The following is a 22838-nucleotide window of genomic DNA, read 5'->3' on the forward strand; positions in this document are numbered from 1 at the left end:
TTCATTCACTGAGGGAGCTGCTGCCTGGTCACGTGAACAACAGATCCCACTGAACCCTCCCGGTTGTTGATGGGTATTGTAGTTCCAACCTTTGTTTAGGAAAAATAGTTTTCAAAACTTCCTTTTGAGAAAATTATTTGTAAATGTAATATAAACAGTAAAATGAACTCCAAAAAAAATAAAATAAAATGTCCTGTCAGGAGAACTTTTTAAACCAGTTATCAAACGCTCTCTAGCAGCAGTATAAAAGAGACATCACTTCGCTCATGGGTGGGGTGAGCGTGCAGGGATGCTTCAGTTTAGGACAGGATAAGAAGTGTACTAAACCATCATTGCAGGGGGAAGTAGTATTTTATAAAACACAATTCTTCATCAGAATGGTACGCAATGCATCAAACCGTGTGATGTCTGTGTTATGACTCCACGATTGATTCATCAAGGCTGTGGGATCAGTAAGATCTTACTATACTATCTCCTGTGTGTTCTGAACTTCTATATTACCTTAAAAATAAGGCTTTGTTGGGACTGGGTCTGCACGCCCACCCGATACGCATGCCAGCGTCAGTGACACACGGTCAGGTACGGTGAACAGCGTTCAGTGCTCACTGCTGCTGGTGCGTAATTCCTGTAATATGGCAGGTCAGCATTAAACCATCGATCAGTGTAGCACCGTCGCTGATCAGCAGCCAATAGCAATCTAGCAAGCCAACAACACAACTAGCACACACTAAAACGCTTAAAAACAGAATCAAGACGGGACTCTGCCTGAAAACTGACCCAAGAGGAGGAAGCAAGCTGCAAGCGAGTCAACGACCCCAACCAACGAGACTGAGGCCCGGCCGGAGGACTGCCGTAAAACTTAGAGACTTATCAGACAAACCAGTCTGGGTCTGCTGTACACCTCTTATTATTATTTGTTTATTTAGCAGACGCCTTTATCCAAGGCGACTTACAGAGACTAGGGTGTGTGAACTATGCATCAGCTGCAGAGTCGCTTACAACTACGTCTCACCCGAAAGACGGAGCACAAGGAGGTTGTGACTTGCTTAGAGTCACACAATGAGTCAGTGGCTGAGGTGGGATTTGAACCGGGGACCTCCTGGTTACAAACCCTTTTCTTTAACCACTGGACCACACTGCCTCCTCAACCTACAACCACAGTATCCAAAAGAAACTGCCCTGGTACTTGCGTAGCTAAAAAATTCAGCAAAGAGGACAGAGCAGACTGAATGCCCCTTTATCTAATATCTATTTGTGACCCCTGGTCCTTGTTTCTTTTTTCAGGTCAAAGAAGTCCCCTGGGTCGACATTGTCTATACCTTTTAGGATTTTGAATGCTTGAATCAGATCACCGCATAGTTTTCTTTGTTCAAGACTGAATAGATTCAATTATTTTAGCCTGTCTGCATACAACATGCATTTTCCTTTCATGGAACTAAATTAATTCATTGTAACACATTCACATAGAGTTGGACGGTTAATTATTTAGTTTGCACACTTTGCGTGTGAAATAACTTTTAGTGAAACTTGATGTTTTAGGATTTCTTTAAAAGTAATTTTGCCATTAATAAGCTTAATGTGATATATTCTAAGATTATATGCATCATTTAAGTTGAGGCTGTGTGTGTGTGTGTGTGTGTGTGTACATCACAGCTTGCTCGAGAGCTGCTGGTTTGTGAGGAGACCGGCGGTGTCATATTTCAATTGTCTGCTAGTCAAGTTAAGGCAGTGAGAGTTTCAATTGTGTTTTGTGCTTAGAGACCAAGACATTTACTTTCTGACTTTTCTGAGTTCTGTTTATTATTTGTGTACTTAATAAAATACTACTATTGATTAAACATTCCTTGTGTCTGCGTGTGAATGTGTGTTCATAGTAAGTCCTCGATCTTTGTAACACGTCAATTAAATACTGTTAGTAAGAGAACTAATCAACCCAGATAAACAGTAAATGATCAATTATTGAATTGTTCCTACAAACCATTGTGGCAACCTTGCCCAGCACAAAGCAAATAGGCACAACTGTAAAATTCTAATTCTGATTCTTCTTCTTCTGTTACTTTTTAATTAAGGGTGTGTAGCGACTTTTCAAACAGAAAAGCTAAATAACTGGACATCTACCAATCACGTGATTCCACATGTTGGTCAACGTCAAAATAAACCAGGGAGCGCAAGCAGTTTGATATCCACACTGCTTATATTAACAGTTTATTTGTTTTAAAACATCAGGACGTGTAGTTTAGCAGGGAAACCCTGGGCAACCCCATATAGTATACTAGGGGAATAACAGGGCAGCAGTGTGGAGTAGTGGTTAGGACTCTAGACTCTTGACCGGAGGGTCGTGGGTTCAATCTCAGGTGGGGGACACTGCTGCTGTACCCTTGAGCAAGGTACTTTAACTAGATTGCTCCAGTAAAAACACAACTGTATAAATGGGTAATTGTATGTAAAAATAATGTGATATCTTTTAATAATCGTAAGTCGCGCTGGATAAGGGTGTCTGCTAAGAAATAAATAACAAAGCGCAGGCTGAAGACCCGAGCCGTGTGGGTAATGACGGGGGGGACGCTGCAAGAGCAGCACCTTTTATTTTGTAGTTTTGTTACAGTGTTTTATTTTCCTTTTCACTTTCGCCCTTTTGTTTGTACTATTATTTTGAGCACTGCTAGTGAACGGTCAGCCTTGCTGGTATTTGGTTGTGCTCTGGAGCCAGTGCTACAGTGCCACCTTGTGGCGTAAATAAATCTGTGCGCCAAGTGGTGTTTCCAACTACAGTTCTGTCTTGGGTCCAGTGAATTCCCTCACCCTCCCACACAGTCCAACTTATGCTTTGGGAAACCAAACCAGACGGGGTCGTTACAAAACGACACAATGCCGAGTTTACTGCTGTGCATAAAAGCAACATTACTGTGGACAACAGGAATGACCAATTATCTTCCACTATCACACACCAAGTACATGGTGTTACTTCAGGAAACTCTGTGTTCTTTCTGTGGGTGCTACTGGAAAATAGGTGCATGCAAATGATGCACGCATTGAAGTCAAACAATGGCCAAGAAATGCAAAGGACATGTATATGGCATTTTATGAAGATATCTAATGCTTTACAAAAGCCTTGCATTAGCCTAAGTTCATAACACCACTATATCAAGGAGAATACACATTCTCTAATACCTTTCCCTCACTTTATTCATTATTTGGTGAAGTAAAAAAAGAAGTGATGTCTATAACAAAAACATTTTCAATGTAAAAAAACAAGTTAGAAAAACGCAACAGCCATTTAGAGGGGTGATAGCAAACACAAAAGCCCAAGTTAGGAGAAGCGATTGGGTCAACCTGGTCAAGCATCAAGAAAATAGGCACAATTGGAAAGGTGCTGGGGCCCAACATTCACACAATTGTTGCTTTTAACTTGGCTTCTTTTTTGATCGCTCCACTTACATTGAAATGCTCTTTGTACAACGTCAAGGGCATTGTGACCATTCCCTTATCAGCTCAAAAGTCACATCTGCAACAAAAAGCATTGACAATACACAACCAAAAAAAAATGCTCCAACACCCTAGCCCTGGATCTGCAATGCCTGCCCCATCAACTTCCCATACACTTCCCTTGCATTCTCATTGTCCCTTGCTCTCGTTGCCATTATTGGTCTTGTTCATCATCTTCATTGTTGGAAATATACTGCTTCATGCTCTTTGAGGTATTCTTGTATGTATGGGCTAAATGTCTGTCCATGTGTGCCCTCATCTACCTGTGCCTTACCTGCATGTTGTCCGTGTGTCTTCACAAAGCATACTTGTCTGCGCCTGTGATGACACCTCTCCCATTCCCTGTCTGTCTTTCTCTCTATATTAGTGCTTGTAAGGATAACCAAGAACACTTCAGTCTGTGTTGAGCTCTTTCCTCGGCACTCATGTGTCTCAGCATCTTTATTCTGGTTAAACCCAGCTGATAAGGGAATGGTTAGGGAAGCGTTACACTTTAGTTAATATTTAATAGGTTGTCTACAAGTAGAGTTAACATACTGTGATGGAAAAACCAGTACAATTTCATTGTCAACTGTCTTCTATTTTAAATGACCACGTTACTGCTGAATATATACACATACTTCCCCTCATTTTAGAACTACAATACCCATCAACCACCAGGAGGGAACTACAATACCCATCAACCACCGGAAGGGTACAGTGGGCTCTGTTGTTCAGGTGACCAGGCAGCAGCTCCCTCAGTGAATGAAAGGCTGGGACATTCTAACTACTAATTAGTTTCCCTATGTTATGTGGCTCACTAGTGTGAGTTTCTGGAATGGGTTCATGCAGAATGATACACTCAATGCAAGAGTTTAATACTAATACTTTATTAAACTCAGAGAACAGCAAGCAATGCAGGAAGGTATTGAAATGCACATTGCTTACACATCCTGGTGATACAGAGCAGTGCAGTATTCTGTTCTTTCTTCAGCATGGTTTAGTATCCTGTTGTATATCAATCAAATCATTCAATCAGCTCACACAAGGTTTAATTGAACAGTCAAGTCTCATTAGAACTCAGATTACACACATTTCATCAGAACACAGATTTTTAACAAGGTCCTGGGCTGATTGTAATAATCTCACACAATACTCCTGATAAAAACACAAGCTCACTCGTACACACACATTTCATTTCAGCAAACATGTCATCTTGTATACAGTACTTGGTTAACTTGATAATATACTGGCCTGTTTCTAGATTCATCTTTTGAGTGATACGAGGAGGATTTTTATGCAGAAATGGCACAGAGTGAGAGACTTGCCAGCAGTGAATAAAGAACAGAACTCCCCACTGTGTCTGCAGAATTCTGAACAGGATAGAGAAAAGCAACGTGTCCTTTGTTCATTAACACACACATTGTGTTCAGTGGCTGGTATGGGTGCAGTAGATATGAATGCAGTACCAGCAGTAAGCCGTGCCATAGACTCCTCATAACATGAAGGTTTTTCTGGTTCCCTAACAAAAAATAAACAAATCCCTTTGCAAAAACTACCCCCCCCCCCCCTAGACAATGCTACACGTCGCGCAATATTCAGCCATTCATGTCATAATCTTTCAAATTCTCTTGTAATTTGGCCAAGGCAATTCTTGACATCTTAGAGAAGCTCTTATTGGCAGTCAAATATGCAATCAAACAAAACACAGGGAAGAATTACAGTTTAGTTCATACTTAAAGGGTTTTCAACAAGCTGTGATGGGAAAAACTTCATTGTCAACTGTCTTCTATTTTAAATAAACACATACTTCCCCTCATTTTAGAACTACAATACCCATCAACCACCGGGAGGGAACTACAATACCCATCAACCACCGGGAGGGTTCAGTGGGCTCTGTTGTTCACGTGACCAGGCAGCAGCTCCCTCAGTGAATGAAAGGCTGGGACTGCCTTACACATTAACACTGTACACAGTGTCACTGTTTATAATGGGGCGACCGTGGCTCCCGGTAACCCTTTACTGCATAGAGCACACAGCAACAGTCTTCTGTTATCTCTTATTACACTGAACACTGCATCCATATTTTAATAATGGTGCAATGAGCCTCCAGCATGAGTCAGTGCAGCTCCATTGCAACACATCCTAACTACTAATTACTTTCCCTGTGTTATGTGGCTCACTAGTGTGAGTTACTGGAATGGGTTTATGCAGAATGATACACTCAATGCAAGAGTTTAATACTAATACTTTATTAAACTCAGAGAACAGCAAGCAATGCAGGAAGGTATTGAAATGCACATTGCTTACACATCCTGGTGATACAGAGCGGTGCAGTATTCTGTTCTTTCTTTAGCATGGTTTAGTATCCTGTTGTATATCAATCAAATCATTCAATCAGCACACACAAGGTTTAATTGAACAGTCAAGTCTCATTAGAACTCAGATTACACAATTTGACTTTCTGTACCTAAGATCCGTACACAAGCTTTCTACACTGCTATTACTCAGGGCAGTTTACAAGAGCAGCACTAATACAAGCATGGACAATGCACATTGCAAAGCGACACGTCATGCAATATTCAGCCATTCATGTCAATGCAGCCATGGGACACTATCATTTTCATTAGTTTTAGAATCATGATGAATTTACAAGACAAACCCTCCAGGCGGTTGTCCAGTAAGGACGGTGCAGTCTTGTCTCTGGGATGCTACATACCGGGGTCGGGATACTCGTTCCCATCAATGTATTTATTTTCAAGTCTATGCAGTTTAAATGCTAAACCCTGAAACTCATTCCCCACACTGAGTTATCAATTTCTCCTGACTCGTCCATCAGATGAGGTGCAGAATAGTTTCCTTTCTGCATATTCCCGCTCCCAGGCACTGACTGCATTGACAGCCTGAGTTAAACTGACAGCAGAGAAGCCTCTTGTGACGTGTCCGCGTCTCCGCCCACTTTCTGACACAAAACAGTAATTACACAGGGATTCATAATGCAAGGTTAACATTTTTTCCCTCACGAGTGTAAAGTCCCATTGAATATGGTCTTTAAGGTTTCTCTCCTGTGTGAATTCGCTGGTGTGAAACAAGGCCACCTGTCTTACTGAAACTCTTCCCACAATCAGAGCAGCGATACGGTTTCTCTCCTGTGTGAATTCGCTGATGGACAACAAGGCTGTTTGACCGACTAAAACTCTTCCCACAGTCAGAGCAGAAATACGGTTTCTCTCCTGTGTGATTTCGCTGGTGTTTTTTCAAGGTTCCTGACAGACTGAAACACTTCCCACAGTCAGAGCAGCGATAAGGTTTCTCTCCTGTGTGAATTCGCTGGTGTGAAACAAGGCTACCTGTCCTACTGAAACTCATCCCACAGTCAGAGCAGCGATACGGTTTCTCTCCTGTGTGAATTCGCTGATGTAAAACAAAGTGTCCGGACTGACTGAAACTCTTCCCACAGTCAGAGCAGCGATACGGTTTCTCTCCTGTGTCAGTTCGCTGGTGTATTTTTAAATTCCTCAACTGGTTGAAACCTTTCCCACAGTCAGGATATTCTCCACCGCCCGCTCTCACTTTAGCTGCTGGACTGGAACCTGGAAAATATGAACAGGAAAGAAAATAAGATGGACTGCTTGTAGGCTTCGGGCATGTGGCTGGGTGGAGGAGTGGATTAAAGCATGTGAATTTCAGCTGTGGGCTTGCACTGGGGTACACCAGTTTAAAAACACAAAGTTAAACTTAAAGCCTTCACTTTGTGTAAAAACTGTCACTAAAGACTGATGCTGGTGAAACCGAGCCCTGGGATCAAAATCTGCCTTCAAAGTTCTCCTGTAATGTTTCAGGTTTATATTCTCCAACCCACTTTACAATTATATATTTTTTAATTAACTCAGAGTAAGTAGCATAGTTCTGGAAAATATAGCGTTACACGTCCCCATGTGACAGTGTGTCTTTCATTTTAATATTGATGTTGTTTAAAATGTAACGGTCACATTGTCTGCCGGCAGTGGTTTTAAGTACGAGTATAACAGCGGCGGTTCTAGTGTTAACAGACTTTAAATTTATAAGCGTAAAAAGTTGTCAGGATGTGAACAATTAAAATAAATCACAGGTACGCTATTTAAACACGTGGGGACGTGTCACTCTATATTACAGGTACGTTATTTAAACAGTTGTAGCAGCTCGTGGGGACGTGTCACTCTATATTACAGGTACGTTATTTAAACAGTTGTAGCAGCACGTGGGGACGTGTCACTCTATATTACAGGTACGTTATTTAAACAGTTGTAGCAGCACGTGGGGACGTGTCACTCTATATTACAGGTACGTTATTTAAACAGTTGTAGCAGCACGTGGGGACGGGTATCTCTATATTACAGGTACGTTATTTAAACAGTTGTAGCAGCACGTGGGGACGTGTCACTCTATATTACAGGTACGTTATTTAAACAGTTGTAGCAGCACGTGGGGACGTGTATCTCTATATTACAGGTACGTTATTTAAACAGTTGTAGCAGCACGTGGGGACGGGTATCGCTATATTACAGGTACGTTATTTAAACAGTTGTAGCAGCTCGTGGGGACGTGTCACTCTATATTACAGGTACTTTATTTAAACAGTTGTAGCAGCACGTGGGGACGGGTATCGCTATATTACAGGTACGTTATTTAAACAGTTGTAGCAGCACGTGGGGACGGGTATCACTATATTACAGGTACGTTATTTAAACAGCTGTAGCAGCACGTGGGGACGTGTATGTATTTTTTGATCGATTCAATTCCACATTATATACATTGATATAAAGAGGACTGGAGTGAAAATGTATGTGAGCAGTACAATCATCGATATTTATTGAAACGATTACCTGACAACCTTCATTTTTTGTCCCGGTCAGAAACAGTAACATTGTTAAATCGTCCCTGTTTTGCAGTTTTTTTGTACAAAACTGCATTGGTGTGCTCAGGAAGATAATAGCAGAGTAATTGTTTAGGTTGTGTTAGCGCCTTATAGATTATTTGTTTGATCATTCTGATTGTGTTTATCACGTTAAATAAGTGACACTAATGGCTGATCTATATTTAAATCAGGATGTGGGCGGGGGGGAGGACAGGACTGAACAATAATACAGTACCAGTAAGAAATTAAACTTACTTCCAGCTCTGATCCTAACCCTAAACCTAAGGTTCACAGGGTACTCGCCGTGGATCACCAATATATTCTCAGAGGGTAATCACTATTTTCAGTGTTCTCCGCCTCCCATACCCTGTTTATGGTCACATGGTAGGGGTGCCGATGGTGAATGAAGCACAACGTAAATTACAAGTTGCGCACGCACCACTACCCGGTGTGAGCTCCCCGGCGTGAGCTCCCTGTGTGAGAGCTCCCCTGTGTGAGATACCCTGTGTGAGCTCCCCTGTGTGAGCTACCCTGTGAGAGCTCCCCTGTGTGAGCTCCCCTGTGCGAGAGCTCCCCTGTGAGAGCCCCCCTGTGTGAGAGCTCCCCTGCGTGCGCTACCCTGCGTGCGCTCCCCTGTGTGCGCTCCCCTGTGTGAGCTTCCTGTGAGAGCTCCCCTGTGTGAGAGCTCCCCTGTGAGAGCTCCCCTGTGTGCGCTCCCCTGTGTGAGCTTCCTGTGAGAGCTCCCCTGTGAGAGCTCCCCTGTGAGAGCTCCCCTGTGTGAGATACCCTGTGTGAGATACCCTTTGAGAGCTCCCCTGTGTGAGAGCTCCCCTGTGAGAGCTCCCCTGTGTGAGCTCCCGTGTGTGAGAGCCCCCCTGTGTGAGAGCTCCCCTGTGTGTGAGCTCCGTGTGTGAGAGCTACCCTGTGTGAGAGCTACCCTGTGTGAGAGCTACCCTGTGTGTGAGCTCCCTGTGTGAGCTCCCGTGTGAGCTGCCCTGTGTGAGCTCCCCTGTGTGAGCTCCCCTGTGAGAGCTCCCCTGTGAGAGCTCCCCTGTGTGAGATACCCTGTGTGAGAGCTCCCCTGTGTGAGAGCTCCCCTGTGAGAGCTACCCTGTGTGAGATACCCTGTGTGAGAGCTCCCCTGTGTGAGAGCTCCCCTGTGAGAGCTCCCCTGTGTGAGATACCCTGTGTGAGAGCTCCCCTGTGTGAGAGCTCCCCTGTGTGAGATACCCTGTGTGAGAGCTCCCCTGTGTGAGAGCTCCCCTGTGTGAGCTCCCGTGTGAGATACCCTGTGTGAGAGCTCCCCTGTGTGAGAGCTCCCCTGTGTGAGATACCCTGTGTGAGAGCTCCCCTGTGTGAGAGCTCCCCTGTGAGAGATACCCTGTGTGAGAGCTCCCCTGTGTGAGAGCTCCCCTGTGTGAGCTCCCGTGTGAGAGCTGCCCTGTGTGAGATACCCTGTGTGAGAGCTCCCCTGTGTGAGAGCTCCCCTGTGTGAGCTCCCGTGTGAGATACCCTGTGTGAGATACCCTGTGTGAGCTGCCCTGTGTGAGAGCTGCCCTGTGTGAGAGCTGCCCTGTGTGAGAGCTGCCCTGTGTGAGAGCTGCCCTGTGTGTGAGCTCCCCTGTGTGAGCTACCCTGTGGTTGGGAGTTCCACGCTGCCTCGGCAGAGTGGGACTTCATGGTAAATATTGTGATAATGAGAAAGTTAATATCGTGACATCCCTAGACTGATTCTGATGAAACCAAGCCCTGGGATCAAAATCTGACTTCAAAGTTCTCCTGGTCTATTTCCTCAAGCACATGCTGCAATTATATCTTTTTCAATAGCATTACATTATACATTTACAATAATAGCCATATATTTTTTACACTGAAAATTTACATGTTATAGTCGGTACTTTAGTTATTCTCCCCCCCCCCCCCCCCCGAGCAATGGCAACATTATATCTGTATCTGAAGCTCATCAGTAGTGTTCCCTCCCTCCCTCCCTCTCAACCACACTGTGGATATCACGCAATCTAGAATGACAATGTCACAGCTACCCGGAGTCACTCACCTGCTAGACTGCATTCTGAATGGGAGCGCCCGTCTTCCTTTCCACCTCCTTGCAAGCTGTTGGGAGAGCCTTCCTCTCCAGCGCCTTGCTCTCTCACGCAGATTCTCTCCAGCACCACGCTACACTCCCGCAGGCGTACAGGCTCCAGCTCAGGGATGTTTGGTTTGAAGTCCTCAGATTCTTCCTTCACTGGTTCCATGTGCTCAAACTCTACTTCAGGGGGCTCCTGTTTAATACGGACAGTTTCCAGCACCTCTTCTTGTTTAACAGGAAGGGGTTCTTCTGTCTGAGGGATCTCCAATTCATTGTGCTCAGCTTTAATCTCAGAGACCTCTGGCTGACTGCTGTCACATTGCATCTCACAGAGCTCCTGTTTAATGGGGAGGGAAGCCAGCCCAGAGAACTCCACTCTAATGGGGACAAGTTCAAGTTCAGGGAACTCCTCTTTAATCTGGACAGATTCCATCTTCACACTGTCCATGGCAGCACACGAGATTCTGTTTAGTAGCTGCTGAAAAACAAATGCATGTATTTGTTTAAATACAGGGTAATGAAGGCCATTCAAGGGCCGACAAAAACAGCAGGGGTGGCTTTAATATTGAAGGAACAGAATTTCTAATCAGTGGTTAAAGTGGGGCAGTATAAGCCAGTATATATACTGGTAAGAAAAAAAAGACAGTATTGCATACCAGCAAACGAAAAACAATCAAGGGGGAAAAAAATAACATAAATGTTATACTGCCACAAAACACCCTGCCCGGACCTCAGCAGTTGTGAATAAAACAAACTTTGACTTCAGTGTCTCTGCATGGCGCCGGTATGTTTCACCTCAGGTCATGCCCATGTTCTCCAGAAGCATTTCCCTTGTGCGTCACTGTGCCCACACATTTTATGAAGGGCTTGTGTGTTGGAAATCAGACCAGTCAAATCCTAATATGTTTCGTGTTGAATTTCATCTATTTTTGTGTGCTAGTTTAAGGATGTCAAAATGACAAATGCATGGGAATGTGTTATTAATATTTCGTGTTCATTCATTTGGTTAGCCTGCTGTTTGGAGTGTGTAAAGCAGTCTTTCTTTACTGTACGTCTTCACTGTTGAAAGTGAAGTGCCTTCCCATTGGACACACACCAATGACGTCATATTATAATGATCACACTGTTTGCACCCGTGCTTTCTACCTGCTAATCGGCTGTTGAAGTTCTGATCACAGGTCGTGTGTTACTGTAACTCCCGCTTGTGATCTTCATACACACAGTGTGTGCCAATTTATTTTTTAAACAAAAAAAAAAGAGGTCTTGCCCACATTTAAATTTTATTTCTTGAATCTTTTTCACTCAATAGTGGCTGCTACACCCGACGCTCAGCGCCCTATACTGAAAGATCATACGCAGTAATGTTTTGACCTATATTTCATAAATAAATTCACAATGTATGTGTTTTCCTCACTTTATTGTTATTTAGATGACACAATTAAAGCTCACCGAGCAAAACTTTGACAACATTTGTGGTAATAAAAAACAGAAAATCCTCGAATTATAATTCCTGTTTGTATGTAATGCGTGGGTAGGGATGTGTGATTTATGACAGCTGAGCAGTTTTACTGACTCGCCCGTAAATGTTGCGTCAAAAACTGTTACATTGATTAATTTTGTGCCTAAATACATTGTTCCAGCTACAAATTCACCAGAGAAGTACAACACGCGGGTGGTAAACACAGTAAAATACTGTAATATATTAAACATGAAAAACACCGTTACCTGATTGCTTATTCGTGTCCCCGGTGTATTTTAGTTTAATTGTTACATTTTAAATGGACTCGGTCTTCTTGATGACGTCATGCCTGTTCATTTAACAAACAAAGACCATGACACACACACGCGCGTCAAAAACAAATAAACTTAAATTTAAAGAAAATGTAACTTACTTTCTTCTTTTTTTATCGTCCACGCCTTGCAAAAGCATTTAAATAAAGAAAAAAAACGTATAATGTCGCTTTTTAACCTTATGATGGATTTTTTTTTATTTTATCTTAAGCTGTTTGGAAATAAAAATACTAAATACAAACCCGACTGTGTGTTTATGAAATGACTGCAGGATCCCCTTTAGACGTCACTGAAGCTCTTCTCGCATAATATGATGACCAATCAGAGTGCAGTGTCCTCTCAGGCACATTTGGTGGTCCCTTTGTAAGGACAGCGGTCTGCGCATGCGCTGCAGATTCTTAAAGGAGCAGACCCGTCTTCAAAACAAAACGACCCGTGCAAGAGGGGTGTGGAGAACCACATGCAGGATTAGTGATCGTGGTAGCGCCACCTAGAATGGGGTGTGAATAACACAGACAAGAGCTTGTAGAAATTACAACTATTGTGTTGTGAATGACAAATACCGGTGCATATATTATACTTCTGCATTTCATTTTCAAACGGGACTAGTAAAATTATTATTATTTATTTCTTAACAGACGTCCTTATCCAGCGCGACTTACAATTGTTACAAGATATCACATTATTTTTACATACAATTACCAATTTATACATTTAGGTTTTTACTAGAGCAATGTAGGTAAAGTACCTTGCTCAAGGGTACAGCAGCAGTGTCCCCCACCTGGGATTGAACCCACGACCCTCCGGTCAAGAGTCCAGAGCCCTAACCACTACTCCAACTGCTGCCCAAATGTATAGAATTGGAGTCAAATGAAACTTATTAATTTCAAAATGCAGAAATGTTTATTAACATTACCCAGTTGCTGAGCTGCTCTGCAAGGACAATATATACACCATATATATATATATATATATATATATATATATATATATATATATATATATATATATATATATATATATATATATATTATGAGGTGCTGTGATATTAATTTAAAAAAGTCTTTAAAACCTTTGTTTCCAAATAGTGAATTGCCTGAAATAGTTCTTCACAAGCACAATAGGTTCCACATTCAACTCAAATGGTGTCTAACAGAGCACTAGGAAAGAAGAGGCTCCCTCCCTCAAAGAGAAAGAAAGAGCGCCCCCTCCAGTCTATAGAGATGTAAAGCAAGGAGACGGATTCCATGCGCGCACAGCTGCTTCACTGCGGAACGCAACCTTGTCATGTGACAGAGTCAGGTAATACAGGCTTCAGTGACGTATTAAAACGGAGACGTGCTGTCATATAAACATGCGGGAGTCTGCCTGTGACAGAGTTAGGACAGATTTAGGAGGTTTCCCAGAACAGTCAACTGAGCAAACATAGCGACCAACTTCATTGATTTTGCCATTGCAGAAGAGATAGAAGCAATTGAGTTTCCCTTCGTGCTCCACCACCTTCAACAATTACAGCAACCTCGGAAAATAAATAAACACATACATATATATATATAGTAACATTGTCATGCCTGTGAAGCAGGACTCGGGGAAACGCTGTTAATTCTTAAACAGGTTTATTTGAAAACCAATATCCTGGACAGCAGCAGGACAAACGAACTGGACGACAACGAATCCTGCATTGCTGCAGGTGTCCGGATCGTTATTATTATTTTATTATAGGTCTGTTCAAGCATGTTAAGTCATGTACATCGGTTTTACTAGTTACGTCCGAGAATTAAATGCAAACGCGTGATATATGCTCATATATGTCGTTTACAATAATAGGTTGTAATTTCTGCAAGCTGTTTTCGCATGTATTTCACACCCCCACACCAGGTGGCGGTATCCCCTTCACTAATCCTGCACTTGGCTCTCAAAGCCCCTCTTGCACGGCTGGCGCTCTTCCATTGTTTATAGGGCGGGTCTGCTTCTGCGCAGCTCCTTTTGGAATGTGCAGCGCATGCGCAGACTCGCAGGGTGTAGAATCCTGCGCTACTGGAACTCAAAGATAAACAACAACAAACGCTAGAAGCAGAGAAAGAAAAATACTAAATGCAGCAGATGATGTTAAAACAGTAAGTTCCGTTTTGTATTTTGTTTAGTGTTTTTTTTGTGACGCTCGGGTGCGGCAGACTCAGAGTTTGTTTGTAAAATGAACACGACATGGCGGCATCAACAAGACCGATACCTAGAAGAGCCAAACAAACAAAAAAATGAGATAAATTTTTCAAAAGAGCCACAGCAAAGTTTACACTCGTGTATTAGAAATATTTGCGAATTTTTATGTAATAACAGCAGCAGTAATATACGACTTGCACTGGTAGTAGTTCTGGTAGTTATATACAACACCAGTAGGTGGCAATAACGCTGTTTTTTTTTTTTTTTTCACTCGGTGACACCCAAGCTAACTGTAGGCTACTACACACAATACTACATAAAAAGCACTATATTTTGTTCACTGACATAGTGCTGGTTTCTAGCACTCCTAAGACACCACAAAAATTGAGAAACGGGCATCATAAACAAGTGATTAACAAGAAGTGCATTGCACCCTACTTACATTAATGAGATTTCTGTTGCTGCATCATTTTGCTGAGTGCTTTGTAGTTGGGGTTGTAACTGGTGAGATTCAGCTTCATGCAGGCATTCAGGCTTTCATCCGTTAACCTTGAGCGTGGGTTGGTTTTGATGTTGTTCAGATGTGAGAAGGACTGCTCGCATGTGTATGTTGAGCCAAACATTGTCAGCACAGCAACACTGACACGATGCATTGTGCTGAAAGTGGCTGGAAGTTCGTTCCAGGTTTTCAGGATGAGATTGTCTTCGCGTTGGAGTTTTCTCATATCTGCCCACTTATGTTGCTTTGCCAGTTCTGCCCGCTGACGAGCGAGGCTTTCCAGTTCGGAATTCAAAGTGAAAAATTTTGACACCCACATATCCGACACCTTCAGTTCAGCAGCTTCCAGCTCAAAATCTCCAATGGAGATGCCAGGGATGACACTCAGGTTTTGTGTGTCCACGGTGCACACATGTGGATGAGTTATTACTTTGAACAAATCGGCATGTCTGTGGAAGTCCGCAAAACGTGATTTGAATGACATCAGTAAATCAGACGTGAAGGCTGCCTGAGGTCGAAATGATGAGCGGGGTCCCTCGCTAAGCAATCCTCTCTGTACGCTCGCAATGTTTCGAAGTGCAGGAGACGGCCACTTTCAATGTCCCTGATAAACAGCTCCAGCTTTGTTTCAAATGCAAACACTGCCTGTTGCAGGGACAAGATTGTGTTTCCAATGCCTTGCATTTTCACATTGAGGTGGTTCAAATGACATGTAATATCCACCAGGTAGTGAAACTTCAGGAGCCACTCAGTGTCAGTGAGCTCGGGATGAACATTTCCTTTCATTTCCAGAAATGCCCTCACTTCATTTAAACAGGCAGCAAAGCGGGCGAACACTTTTCCCCTGGATAACCAACGCACATTGCTGTGCAGTAGCAGCCCTGGATAATTACTCCCCACTTCATCCAACAAGGCCTTAAACTGGCGATCATTCAAAGCTCGGGCCACAATGAAGTTCACAATGCGAATGACCAATGACATCACTTCGCGAAGTTCCTCTCCACACGACTGAGCACACAGTGCCTCTTGATGCACAATGCAATGAAAGTTTAAGATGGGCCGCTTCTCTTGCTCACACAGAAGGGCAACGAATCCCTAACATGTTTCCCTAACATACTGGGTGCTCCATCAGTACACACAGATATAAGTTTATTCAGTGGTAGCTTTTTCTCTGCAGCAAAGTCCATCAGAGATTTTAACACATCCTCGCCTCTTGTTGTATCTTTCATCAGCAAAACGGCGAGACTCTCTTCACGCACTGTATCACCCGCCACATACCACCCGACTATGCTTAGCTGTGCTACATTGCTCACATCGGTAGACTCATCCAAGGAAAGAGAAAAGTAACTACCTGAACTGATGTCGTTGATCTGCATCTCCTCTATCTGGCGAGCCATCACGAGGGCACGATCATGAACAGTTCTTGCTGACAAAGGCATGTCTTCGATTTTTTTGGATAATTTTATCCTTGTTTGGGAGGTTGTTAAACAGTTCTTTAGCCACACTGAGCATGCAACCCTTAATGTAGTCTCCATCTGTAAATGGTTTCCCACTCCGCACAATCTCCAGAGCGCCAGCAAAGCTCGCAGAATTCAGATTCCTGCCTTTGTGAGTCCATGCTAGCAGCTGCTGCTGTCCGGTTTCCATTCTCCGCTGAAGCTCAGCGCAAGCTTTTTTCCTGCAGTCCCCATCGGGATATTTTGCGGCGAACGCTGCGTCTCAAAATGTCTCAACATTTGACTTTTTGAGCGACGCAATATGTTCATTGCAAATGAGACACACTGCGGACCCAGACTTCTCCACAAATGCAAATTGATCCGTCCATTCGGGCTGGAATGAACGGTAATCCTCGTCTTTTTTTTCTTTTCGCCATCTTGCTCTCGTTGATGATGATTTTTAATTTAGCTAGGTAGTTGTTTAACTTGATCTGGACATGACGCAGGCCTAACCACGTCGTCCAATTAAAATTCAGCTCTCTGAAAGGTAGGCTAGCTGCAGGCCAAACGCCGCTGTCAGTCATATTAAGCTGCAAGTCTCTTACCTGAATATTTTGAACATATTTTATTTAATTTTACACATTCATAATTATACATTAATCAAGTATGCTAACAGTTTAAAAATAATTATCATCATGTTAGAGGCTGTATTTTCAGTCAACATTTGAAAATTGGAGAGCCATATAAAATCCTGAAAAGAGCCATATATGGCTCGCGAGCCATAGGTTCCCGACCCCTGTGTTATAGCGATCTGTACTACGTGTTGTGTTGTATCGTTTTGTGTCGCTGCTCCGTGTTTTGTCTGTCCTGAGTGATCGAGTCTTTGCCCCCAGTGTGCTTGTGAATGTTGTGCAATCGTGTTGTGGTTTTTATTGTCACTTTGTAATCGTTTGAAATCATATCACATTGAAAATAAATGCACCGTGGAATCTTTTACTTAAATGCTTGTGAATAAATTATCTTATTGTTAGTATTGATTTGTTACAGAAAAACTGCAGACAAGGCAGACAACATCATCATACAACTAGCATGATTTTAACAGGTTCCTTCCTGTTTTAAGTGATACCTGTCAGCTTAAAACATGTTTAAAAGGACATTTGGAAATGTCCTATTTTGGAGACACTTAAAGTGATTGATCCCACCCCTACCCCCCACCCCCCCCCCCATTAGAGCCGTGACCTTTGCCTCTTTTGCTCATAGCTACACACAAAGCAAACTTGTTTGCACGCAGATATACAAATATCATAGCTGAAGAGAATAATTCCAACACAATACAATAATACCTGTATGAGCCGTTAATGTTAGACTACCCTAGTCTAACCTCTTCAGGCAGCGAGAGTGAAGATTCAGATGAGGATGGCGTCAGTTCGTTTAGCAACAGTGAGTGGATAAACCCGCCCGCAATTCTCTGTGATTGGTTGCAAATATGAATGTTTACTCTTCAGTAATTCTCCAGATTTGCACAGGGCTGTACAGCTGCTTTTTAATGCTTCTGGTCGTTCAACCTTCCCTGTAGTCACATCAAGTGTCATTGTGTTGTAATAAGTTAGATATATGGTAGCAACACAGCAGCCTGCATGAGAATAAACTATTCCATTACTGACACAATGATGCACTGGGGGGAAAAACTGGACGAAATGAGCATCCCAAAAAAGATTGTGGGGACACTGGGACCAGTGTTCCAAAAGTGGGACTGTCCCATCCAAACCGGGACGTCTGGTCACCTAACAGTAATCAGTCTTGTTGTGTCTACACTGTATATCTTGTTATGTCTAAAGATGACATGTTTACGCAGGGTTTTGTGTACAAAGAGGCAGCTTGCATGCTGCAGTGGGCTGTGTTGTGTGCAGACCCAACCTGTGGTCATCTGGCTTCTTATTTTCACTCAACGTTACAATATGAATTCACAGCGATCCCAAACTGCACTGAGGTATTGAAACACCCTCCACACAGTTTAACTTGTGGTGACATTAAACTAAAACTGTAACATGGGTTGATTGTAAGAGCTGCATTGTGAAAAGGTCTTCACCTAATTAAAAAATAACTCGATACTGTAGGCAAACTTCCTTAATAATGAAACGAATCTCTATAAAAAATGTTAAGGCATCGTCACCTCTCCTGTATGCTGCTTTTACACACACACACATATTCTTTATAAATGTATTATTGGCAAAGTTTATCTTTTAAAATGCGTTCGGTCTGAAAAGCAGCTGTTATATTTGAATTGTAGGTGAACTCGAGTGACAAAGCGAGCCTCCTAGATCAGAGAAGCCGCGCAGCTCGAGCTGAGAGGCGGGGCTTCAACAGCTCACTCGCACGCCGTGTGTGAGGAGAGAGGCGGGGCTTCGACAGCTCAGTCGCGCGCCGTGTGTGAGGAGAGAGGCGGGGCTTCGACAGCTCACTCGGACACTGTGTGTGAGGAGAGAGGCGGGGCTTCGACAGCTCACTCGCACGCCGTGTGTGAGGAGAGAGGCGGGGCTTCGACAGCTCACTCGGACACTGTGTGTGAGGAGAGAGGCGGGGCTTCGACAGCTCACTCGCACGCCGTGTGTGAGGAGAGAGGCGGGGCTTCGACAGCTCACTCGGACGCTGTGTGTGAGGAGAGAGGTGGGGCTTCGACAGCTCACTCGGAGGCCGTGTGTGAGGAGAGAGGCGGGGCTTCGACAGCTCACTCAGACACTGTGAAGAGAGGCGGGGCTTCGACAGCTCACTCGGAGGCCGTGTGTGAGGAGAGAGGGCGACAGAAGGAGACGCGCAAAGGCATTTTTTGTTTATTTGAGAGAAACATTTTGTGATTGGCAACTGCAAGTCCTTAAAGATTTTTTTGACTATTTTTAAGGCAATCCTCTACTATTGTGAAGTTATTACAAGAAATTGTGTGTCCGTTCAATAGTAAAGCCAGCCCTGCTGTTCAGGTCAGATTTTGTCAGCCCTTTGAATGGCCTTTAGTAGCACTGTTTAAATAAATGTGTTTGTTTTTTTTCCCCAGCAGCTACTAAACAGAATCCTGTGTGCTGCCATGGACAGTGTGAAGATGGAATCTGTCCAGATTAAAGAGGAGTTCCTTGAACTTGTCCCCATTAGAGTGGAGTTCTCTGGGCTGGCTTCCCTCCCCATTAAACAGGAGCTCTGTGAGATACAATGTGACAGCAGTCAACCAGAGGTCTCTGAGATTAAAGCTGAGCACAATGAATTGGAGATCCCCCAGACAGAAGAACCCCTTCCTGTGAAACAAGAAGAGGTGCTGGAAACTGTCCGTATTAAACAGGAGCCCCCTGAAGTAGAGTTTGACCACATGGAACCAGTGAAGGAAGAATCTGAGGACTTCAAACCAAACATCCCTGAGCTGGAGCCTGTACGCCTGCGGGAGTGTAGCGTGGTGCTGGAGAGAATCTGTGTGAGAGAGCAAGGCGCTGGAGAGGAAGGCTCTCCCAACAGCACACAAGGAGGTGGAAAGGAAGACGGGCGCTCCCATTCAGAATGCAGTCTAGCAGGTGAGTGACTCCCAGTAGCTGTGACATTGTCATTCTCGATTGCGTGATATCCACAGTGTGGTTGAGAGGGAGGGAGGGAGCATGTAGGTTACATTACTAGCTATTTGTTTTTCCTGGACCACTCCAACCAGTTCAAGATAGGACTCACTACTGGTGAACTTCAGATAAAGATATAATGTTGTCATTGCTTTGGGTTGGGGGGCGGGGGTGTTATATCAATATTATTATTGTGAATGTATAATGTAATGCTTTTGATAAAAGATATAATTGTAGCGTGTGTTGGAGCAGTGGGGCGGAACGTGTGCGACGCTCCACCCTAGGGGGGGCACGGAGAGTCCGTTTTTTTTTAAAGGATACCACATTTTAAATATATACATAAATGACAGCTAATTAGTTCTTACCTTTCGAATGAGCCGTTGACGATCACTCTAGGACTAGAACCGTGTCAGTGACACTGCAGTGAACAGAGACGGAACGGCGGCTTCCATGTACGGGACGCCAAAAAAAAAAAAAAACACTAGTATTTTTTTCCCAGATTTAACCACAGAAAGTCCAGATTCAGCTGAATACATAAATGTTAAAAGTTTTGAAATGTGTAATTTTTAACATTTATAAATTTCAAAACTTCATGTGTTCTTTTAACATTCATGTATTTAGCTGAATCTGGACTTTTTGTGGTTAAATCTGGGAAAAAATGTATGCTAAGAAAATGGGACGGTGTATAAAAGGTTTGTGCCCCACTGTCGGAGGAACTACACCTGAAACGTTACAGGAGAACTTTTGAAGGCAGAATTTGATCCCAGGGCTCGGTTTCTTTACTGACTGCCTTTAGACACAGTAAAGGTCTTAAGTTTTTATCTTTGCATTATTAAACAGTGCAAGCCTCACAGCTTTAATCCACTCCACCACCTAGCCACATGCCCTAAGCCTACAAGCAGTCCCTCTTACTTTCTTTCCTGTTCATATTTTCCAGGTTCCAGTCCAGCAGCTAAAGCGAGGGCGGGCGGTGGAGAATATCCTGACTGTGGGAAAGATTTCATCCAGTTAGGGCATTTAAAACAAAAACAGAGCATTCACACAAGAAAGAAACTGTGTCGCTGCTCGGACTGCGGGAAGAGTTTCAGTCGAATAGATGGTCTTGTTTCACACCAGCGAATTCACACAGGAGAGAAACCATATCGCTGCTCTGACTGTGGGAAGAGTTTCAGTCAGTCAAACAACCTCAAAAAACACCAGCGAACTCACACAGGAGAGAAACCTTATCACTGCTCGGACTGTGGGAAGAGTTTCAGTCGAATAGATGGTCTTGTTTCACACCAGCGAATTCACACAAGAGAGAAACCTTATCGCTGCTCTGACTGCGGGAAGAGTTTTCGTCGAATATACAGTCTTGTTTCACACCAGCGAATTCACACAGGAGAGAAACCATATCGCTGCTCTAACTGTGGGAAGAGATTCAGTCGAATAGACCATCTTGTTTTACACAAGCGAATTCACACAGGAGAGAAACCGTATCACTGCAAGGACTGCGGGAAGAGTTTCAGTCGAATAGATGGTCTTGTTTCACACCAGCGAATTCACACTGGAGAGAAACCTTATCACTGCTCTGACTGCGAGAAGAGTTTCAGTCAGTCAGACAGCCTCAAAAAACACCAGCGAATTCACACAGGCGAGAAACCATATCACTGCTCTGACTGTGGAAAGAGTTTCTGTCAGTCAAACAACCTTGTTTCACACCAGCAAACTCACACAGGAGAGAAACCGTATCGCTGCTCTGACTGTGGGAGGAGTTTCCGTCGGTCAAACAGCCTTGTTTCACACCAGCGAACTCACACAGGAGAGAAACCTTATCCCTGCTCGGACTGTGGGAAGAGTTTCACTCTGTTAGGCAACCTCAAAAAACACCAGCGAACTCACATAGGAGAGAAACCTTAAATGGGACGTTTCACTCATGAGCGAAAAAAACGTTATCCTTGCATTATGAATCCTTGTGAAAATTACTGTTTTGTATATCACGTGAGCATGCATTTTAAATGGTCAAAATGCTCTTCAACTCTCGCACTGTGATTGTCAGAATGTGGGCGGAGACGCGGACACGTCACAAGAGGCTTCTCTGCTGTCAGTTTAACTCGGGCTGTCAATGCAGTCAGTGCCTGGGAGCGGGAATATGCAGAAAGGAAACTATTCTGCACCTCATCTGATGGACGAGTCAGGAGAAATTGATAACTCAGTGTGGGGAATGAGTTTCAGGGTTTAGCATTTAAACTGCATAGACTTGAAAATAAATACATTGATGGGAACGAGTATCCCGACCCCGGTATGTAGCATCCCAGAGACAAGACTGCACCGTCCTTACTGGACAACCGCCTGGAGGGTTTGTCTTGTAAATTCATCATGATTCTAAAACTAATGAAAAATGATAGTGTCCCATGGCTGTATTATGACATGAATGGCTGAAGATTGCGTGACGTGTAGCTTTGCAATGTGCATTGTCCATGCTTGTATTTGTGCTGCTCTTGTAAACTGCCCTGAGTAATAGCAGTGTAGCAAGCTTGTGTACGGATCTTAGGTACAGAAAGGCAGACCGGTTTTATCCCTGGCTGTTTCTTGCTCTTTTGCAGTATTTTACACTATGTGACAGATTACAAATGAAAATGTAGTTTAGCTTAGTTTACCCTTGATCAGGGTGTCTGCTACTAAATACATAGTCATTACAGAGCACAAAATAATAGAAACTGCAGTATGGTAATGGAAATAAACGTGTCTGGTGGGGGGGGGGGGGGGGTCTATAGATTTTGCAAGGAACTTATAGATAAATAAATATTGGTGCAAAAGATGCTTCGACACAAAACCTTTTTTCGTTTATTTTTTTCGGTCCTGAGGAAATGCTACTGTGTCGATACTGAAGCTTGATATTTTTTTTTTTTTTTAATTTAGTGGTCGCCAA

The 22838-nt window shown here is 43.4% G+C and overlaps 2 protein-coding genes across 2 annotated transcripts in view; one reads left to right on the plus strand and one right to left on the minus strand.

Moving 5' to 3' along the window:
* Positions 1-22838, plus strand: part of LOC131709038 (zinc finger protein 184-like) — a 110700-nt gene that overhangs the window by 72456 nt on the left and 15406 nt on the right. The window contains exons 2-3 of the mRNA XM_059010651.1: positions 19390-19891; positions 20865-21820. Of these exons, the coding sequence (XP_058866634.1) occupies positions 19390-19891; positions 20865-21820 (1458 nt within the window). The remainder of the gene's footprint in view (positions 1-19389; positions 19892-20864; positions 21821-22838) is intronic.
* On the minus strand, positions 5702-12613 carry LOC131708992 (zinc finger protein 79-like). Its single transcript, XM_059010582.1, has 3 exons — positions 12344-12613; positions 10419-10929; positions 5702-7058 (listed from the first exon to the last, which is right to left on the minus strand). Exons 2-3 carry the CDS (start codon positions 10897-10899, stop codon positions 6517-6519), a joined length of 1023 nt encoding a protein of 340 aa, XP_058866565.1. The 5' UTR covers positions 10900-10929; positions 12344-12613; the 3' UTR covers positions 5702-6516.

This window comes from Acipenser ruthenus, chromosome 41 (assembly GCF_902713425.1).
Source record: "Acipenser ruthenus chromosome 41, fAciRut3.2 maternal haplotype, whole genome shotgun sequence".
NCBI lineage: Eukaryota > Metazoa > Chordata > Actinopteri > Acipenseriformes > Acipenseridae > Acipenser > Acipenser ruthenus.

Bases quoted from the DNA above. Each gene is read 5' to 3' on its own strand.
- LOC131708992 (XM_059010582.1), bottom strand. From the start codon at position 10,899: ATGGACAGTGTGAAGATGGAATCTGTCCAGATTAAAGAGGAGTTCCCT. The intron at 7,059-10,418 runs GTGAGTGACTCC...CATATTTTCCAG, and splicing joins TTCAGAATGCAGTCTAGCAG to GTTCCAGTCCAGCAGCTAAA.